The following is a 6,879-nucleotide window of genomic DNA, read 5'->3' as shown; positions in this document are numbered from 1 at the left end:
CCATGCAGCAACCAAACTTTTCACAATAGGCACAGGTACATGCATTAGCGGCCGAGGGCTAAGATATAGCCATCCCCACTTCTACAGCCTTCGAGGTGACAGCTCACATACAAGGTACTCCCATATTTATGTTGGTGGACACCGGGTCCACTGCTTCTCTCATTTCACATGCAACCGTCAAGCATTTAGGACTACACCCCACTCCATTCGTTGGAGTAAAGATCATAGCCATCGCCGGTACTTTCTCAGAAGCAACGAAGATATGTCGTGACTGCCCCATTGACTTAGGATGCAAGGTGGCGATTGTGGATTTAATAGTGACCAAGATCTTCCATTATGACGTCATCCTGGACATGGACTGGTTGGCTATGATGAAGGTAGAAATTGACTGTGACAGTCTAACAGTGAGAATATACGAGGATGACGGCACTTCCCTCACATTCCCAGTCCAGGTTAGCCACGATCGTAGGATTTTGTGTTATGCTTCATTGGAGGACGATTATGAAGGGCCCTCGATAACATGCACACCCATGGTCCAAGATTTTTGGGACGTGTTTAAGGCCATACCTGAACTTTCACCTCGACGTGAGATAGACTTCACGATCGATCTGACTCCGGGTACCAAGCCCATCTCCTTGCCTACTTACCGTATGCCCACATGTGAGATGGAAGAACTAAGATCTCAAATTGACAAATTGCTAGAGTCAGGCTTCATCCGGCCCAGCCTATCACCATGGGGAGCCCCGGTCTTACTTGTGAGGAAGAAGGATGACTCATTACGTCTATGCGTAGATTACAGGAGATTGAACCAAGTGACGGTTCGGAACAAGTACCCGTTGCCCAGAATTGACGATTTATTCAACTAGTTGAGGGGTGCTCAATGCTTCTTAAAAATTGATCTACAATCAGGGTACCACCAGCTGTGAGTCAGGGAGGAGGATATATAGAAAATGACTTTCAGAACCTGTTTTGGCCTTGATGAGTTCCTAGTTATGTCGTTCAGGCTCACTAATGCTCCAGCGGTATTCATGGACCTCATGAACAAAGTCTTTAGGACGTTCTTATACAGATTCGTCATCGTGTTCATTGACGACATATTGATTTATTTAAAAAGACGTGAATAGCATGAAGAACATTTAAGGGCAATCTTCGAGACCCTAGAGAAAAATCAATTGTTTGCTCAATTTAGGAAATGCGTCTTTTGGAAGGAGGAGGTCAAATTTCTTAGACATGTAGTGTCCAAAGAAGGTATATCCGTAGATCTCGCTAAGGTGGCGGCTGTACAAGATTAGAAGCAACCAAAGTCGATTACGGAAGTGAGAAGCTTTCTCGGTCTCGCCGGATATTATCGAAGATTCATTAAAGACTTTTCGAAGATAGCCCAACCGCTATCCCAGCTTAAGCGGAAGGACCTCAAATTCGCCTGGAATGAGGAGGAGGCTACCTTCCAAAAGTTGATGGACACCTATACTTGTGTTACTTGAGTAAGGGGTCAAGTGCACCGTCTACACGGACGCCTCTCGAGTGGGCTTGGGTTGTGTACTCATGCAAAAGGATAGGGTAATTGCTTACGCATCTCGACAGCTAAAGAAGCATGAGAAGAACTACCATACCCATGACCTCTAGCTCACGGCAGTGGTGTTTGCATTGAAGATATGGAGGCATTATCTCTATGGCGAGGAGTTTGAGCTCTTTTGTGATCATAAGAGTCTCAAGTATATCTTCACCTAAAGGGATCTGAACATGAGACAACGTCGCTGGATGGAAATGTTGAAAGACTTCAAGTTCGATATCTCATATCATTCTAGCAAGGCCAATTTAGTGGTGGACGCCTTCACTCGTAAAAAGATAATCGAATTTACCGCCCCGCTAATGGTAAGAGAGTGGGACATGGTGGACTTTGTACGGGACTTCGACATGAAGCTAACCGTGGAGGAACCATATGAGGTTATAGCCCACATTCAGGCCCAGCCAATGATTAACAGTAAAATCATTGAAGCCCATGAGGACGATGAGCTTTTAGGAAAGATGAGAGAGAGGGCAAAGAGCGATGTGAAGTCCGAATGGAGAGTCAGCACCGATAGGGGATTGCGGTACCGAGGCCGCCTTTGTGTCTCAAATCTTCAGGGGTTACGAGAAGAAGTTCTAAATGCCGCTCACAACTCCAAGTTGGCGATGCATCCTAGTAGTACTAAAATGTACTGGGATCTTAAGTGAAACTATTGGTGGGACAACATGAAGAAGGAAATAGCGGAGTATGTGTCCCAATGCCTCACCTGTCAATAAGTCAAGGCCAAACACCGCCGACCACAGGCTTTTTGCAGCCCATGCCCATAGTAGAATGGAAATGGGACTTCATATCTATGGACTTCATTTCCCGCTTTCCCAAGACTAGGAATGGGCATGATTCGATATGGGTGATGATTTAGCCAAGTTGTATATCAAGGAGATAGTGCGACTCCATGGCGTCTCATTAGAAATTATGTCAGATCGCGACACTCGTTTCACGTTGATTTTCTGGACTCGCATCTAAGAAGCCATGGGAGTGAAGTTGAAGTTTAGCACCGCCTTCCACCCGCAGACAGATGGGCAAACTGAGTGGGTGAACTAGATATTAGAAGACATGTTGCGAGCTTGTGTACTGGACTTTCAGGAGAGTTGGGATGACTGTCTCCCGTATGCCGAGTTCACCTATAACAATAGCTTCTAGGCTAGCATTGGTATGATGCCTTACGAGGCTTCATATGGGCGTCCGTGCTGAGCCCCGCATTGTTAGGAAGAAATTAGCGAGAAAAGCTTGCTAGGACTGGATTTGGTGCGGATTACGACCGAGAAGATTGGAATTATCCGGCGCCGCCTCTTGACGGCTCAAAACAGGCAGAAAAGCTATGCTGACACAAGGTAGAGGGACTTAGAATTTGAAACTGGGGACTATGTATTTCTCAAAATCTCCTCAATGAAGGGTGTTTTACGCTTCGGCAAGAAGGGAAAGCTCACGCCACGATTCATTGGGTGCTTCCAGATTTTAGACCGAGTTGGTGCGGTTGCCTATCACTTGGCCCTACCCACGCCTCTCGCCGGAGTGCATAACGTCTTCCATGTATCAATGTTGAAGAAGTACATCCCCGATCCTTCACACATCATCAAGTGGGAGCATGTGGAGCTCAAGAAAAATGCCACATACATTCTCCAACCCACTCAAATCCTGGATAGGAAGGAGCAGGTCCTACGCAACAAGGTCAACCTATTGGTCAAAGAACTATGGACCCATCACAATGAAGAAGATGCCACTTGGGAGATAGAAGCAAAAATCTGCAAACATTACCCCAGCCTTCTTCAGCAATACGAACAGGTACAAATTTCAAGGATAAAATTTATTTATAAGGCGGGTAGATTGTAACGTCCCGTCCAACCAGAACAATGTCCTGAGGCACCCACGTAGGATTTACGGCAGGACCATTCGCTTAAACTACTTGTGGTGGGGTACCACAAGTAAATTAACCTAGGATTAACCCCTTTGAGTAGACTAGTCTGGTCATGATCGGACTAAGAGTGGGCCGTCAAGCCAGATAGCCGTCAACATTTAGCAGCAGCCTGTGCGAGCCATACAGCGACCAAGGAAGGTCAGAAAAAGCTAAAAATTTAGGGAACCATAGATTTCACTGGGCTTGTGGTCCATCGTAGACCACAGACCCAGTGGACACCCAGAAATAAATTATCTATGTCATCTCAATGGCACTTGCCAAATGCAACCCACCAAGGCTAGAGTTGAAATCTGGCACTCGTAAGTGAAATTGAGATTCCAGGCTTTCCAGCCATCGGATCTCTTCTACATTTACGGTGAAGGTCTAATGTATTGTTCTACGCCCGTCCATAGAATCTGGGACCCGATCGTGGAACGGTGACTGTTGACCGCAAATCAGACCCGTACGACCAAACCCCATATCCGATTGTTCCTAAATTTTGCATGGCCCTTCATCGGGCCACGGAGCACCCATCGTATAAGTTTCATGGCTAGAAGGCCACCAAAACTACCCCAACAACCGGAATGGACCCCACAGGGCCATTTAAAGATCGGAACTGTATGATCAAACCCCATATTCGGTCATCTGTTTGCTCCCAAACTTTGCATGACCCCTCATCGGGCCATGAGACACCTACACACCAAATTTGGTGGCCAAGGGGATGTTAGAGCCGCCCCTGAGCCAATATGGAGTCCTAAAGAGTCATTGTGGGCATTTAAGGAAACTTAAGGCCAAAGGGCCCAAGTCTAGGAAATAAAACCCTAGCTCTCTCATAACTCTCTCCTTTGATATAAACACCAAGGAGTAAAGAGAGAGAAAGAGAGTGTGAAGGAGAGCTAGGTGATCTTTAGATCGAGGTGGGGCCCAAGGAAACTAAACCTTACAACTCCCTACCTCTTCTCCAAGAAGAAACCCTCCTCCACGACCGCACATTCATCTCGTTGATCATTTAGGTAAATCCTTCATCCCTTTTTCTTGAAACCCATGTGTTGAGAAGGGTTTGGCTTGGATCTCTAACATGCAAGTGCTTGCTTTAGGGATTCCGGCCGATCGACCTCAAAGCCCTCATTCCTAGGTCGTTTTCCAAGTCTCCAACGATCCATAGGTGCGGACTATTGTTCTTAGGTGGCCTAGCACCAATTTTAGTATGAGTTTAATGATTTTGCTTGCTTGGATGATGCATTTGGAGAATCTAGACAAACCTAGGGAAGACCCTACCCTTGATCCTATCGATTCACATGAAATGGTTATGGAATGTTGTTGCCTTTCGTATGATTTGGTTTAAATGGATGATTGCATGTACTTGTCGTGTTTAATTCTCATATGATGTTGCCTTATAGCATGTATGATCCATTAACTCTTGTGTAATTTGGTTCTATTAGGTATAGGAAGTGCTTAGCTTCCTCACTAACCCACACAAAACACATGCACTCTTGTTTCATGATATTGGTAGCTTTGCTTGATAGGAAAATCTAAATTGCATGTTGAAAAAATATGAAACATGATATTATTTTATGCTAGATGATAACCCTTCTAGTTAGAATATTATAGATTATCATCAAATCCTTGGGTTAGTCAGGAATATGAGGAGAGTGAAGGTGGTCCCGTTGGTAGGACTGTCCTGAGGTTAAACCCATGGATTTGGGCGATTACTTATGGGCGACAGTAGTTAGGCTATATGGGTCACTTGTACCCAATGTCGTTTGTCCCGTACTCGCTTAAACTCGTGCGGTCTAGCCTACTTACTGACTAACCTTGTTCATTAACCATGTTTGTTCACATATGCATGGAACCTGGAACATCCTTCAACCATTGGAGCCCATTGCCAACCATTTAAAATCGATCCACTAACTCGAAAGCTGGGCATGGTGGAATGAGACATTGTGTTCAAGCTGTCGGCCTACGCTGGGGTGATGCGCCTCCCCATAGTGACTGCGAGCGATCCCACATTTCAGCACTCCCCATGTGCTTGAAGTCAGGGATAGAGAACCCGACGGGATTAAGGATCGCGGAGTCTTGGCCTCACACGTTTCAGGGTCTTGGCCTCGCAACTAGTTAAGGGCATTAATACGTGGGGTGTATCAGATTCTCCAACCTGCTGGATGAATGAACTTTATTAAAAACTCGGCTAACATGATCGTATTGCATCGCATTAGTTAGGGTGGTGACTCGGCAGTCAAGGTCGCTCTGAGGGAGTGTTGGTCATACGCGATCGTTAGATGGAGTCGCTCGAGAGAGTGTTGTGGCGAGGGCATGCATTATACCATCTGTCATACTTGTGCATTAATAAGAATAGTTAGGTGTTTATGAATGATTGCTTTTCATTAAATTTATAATATAATTGATGCTTGTTACAACTTAAGATTAATAGCACCCACTAAGTTAATCACCCACTCCCACTCTGGGATGGTTTTTTAAAACACCAACCAAACTCTCCCTTAGATGCAGGTGATGTTGAGTATGAGGAGCCTGGCGGCGGAAACCTCGGGGAGGAGGATGAGCTGTCTTACTTCCAACTGATGGGCGTTTCTTTATTGGCTTGATAGGCAGGATTTGGATCGCTAAGCAGTTGGCTCAGCTCTATTCTTTTTGGACATATCATTCTTTTTATGGTCTTTGTTGGGCAATACCTCGTGCGACCCATTTATATTTTTGGACCTGTATATATACTAGATCTCTTTCATTTCAGTAGACTTGTGTGGTTGTGCTTCATGTTTTAAGAAATTTCAGGCTGCGCATTTAAACCTGATTAAACGCATATCAATGAAAATTAGTTATAAGTGACACTCGAGAACTTGGGAGCCGAGTGTATGCACAACCCCCAATTTTTAGGGCGTTACAGTAACCCAGCACAACACACATACACATTAATTTCGTACTAATGAGAATAGTTACATTTAAAAAAAAAATTAAATTTTTATGCTCGATGTATTGTCTGCATGACTTCACTTGTGTTAGAAGATGAACCCTGAATTGTTGAAGTGTTATTGAATACCATCAAACTCCTAGGTTGGTCAGGGAACTGAGGTGGGAGAAGGTGGTCTCGTTAGTAGGACCATCCTATAGCTAGACCAGCGGATTTGGGCAGATGCGAATGAGCGACAGTAGTTGGACTACATGGGTTACTTGTACCCGATGTTGTCCGTCACGTACTCGCCTGAACTTGCATGATCTAGTCCACTTACTGACAAACCATGTTTGTTAACCATGCCTACTTATGCCTGTAAGGAATCTGAAACACCCCTCGCCCACTGAAGCCCATTAATAACCATTTGAAATCAATCAACTGTCTCGAGAGCCGGGCATGGTGAAATGAGACATTGTGACCGAGCTGTCGGCCTATGCTGGGGTGACG

At 45.2% G+C, this 6,879-nt stretch overlaps 1 protein-coding gene across 1 annotated transcript; it reads left to right on the top strand.

Moving 5' to 3' along the window:
* Positions 1 to 1,761: 1,761 nt before the first annotated feature.
* Positions 1,762 to 2,217, top strand: LOC131226956 (uncharacterized). The gene has a single exon (XM_058222648.1). It carries the CDS (start codon positions 1,762 to 1,764, stop codon positions 2,215 to 2,217), a length of 456 nt encoding a protein of 151 aa, XP_058078631.1.
* Positions 2,218 to 6,879: the final 4,662 nt, after the last annotated feature.

Source organism: Magnolia sinica, chromosome 15, assembly GCF_029962835.1.
Source record: "Magnolia sinica isolate HGM2019 chromosome 15, MsV1, whole genome shotgun sequence".
Classification (NCBI taxonomy): Eukaryota; Viridiplantae; Streptophyta; class Magnoliopsida; order Magnoliales; family Magnoliaceae; genus Magnolia; species Magnolia sinica.
Note: the sequence above shows the minus strand (reverse complement) of the source record. Positions and strands in the feature narration are given on the sequence as shown.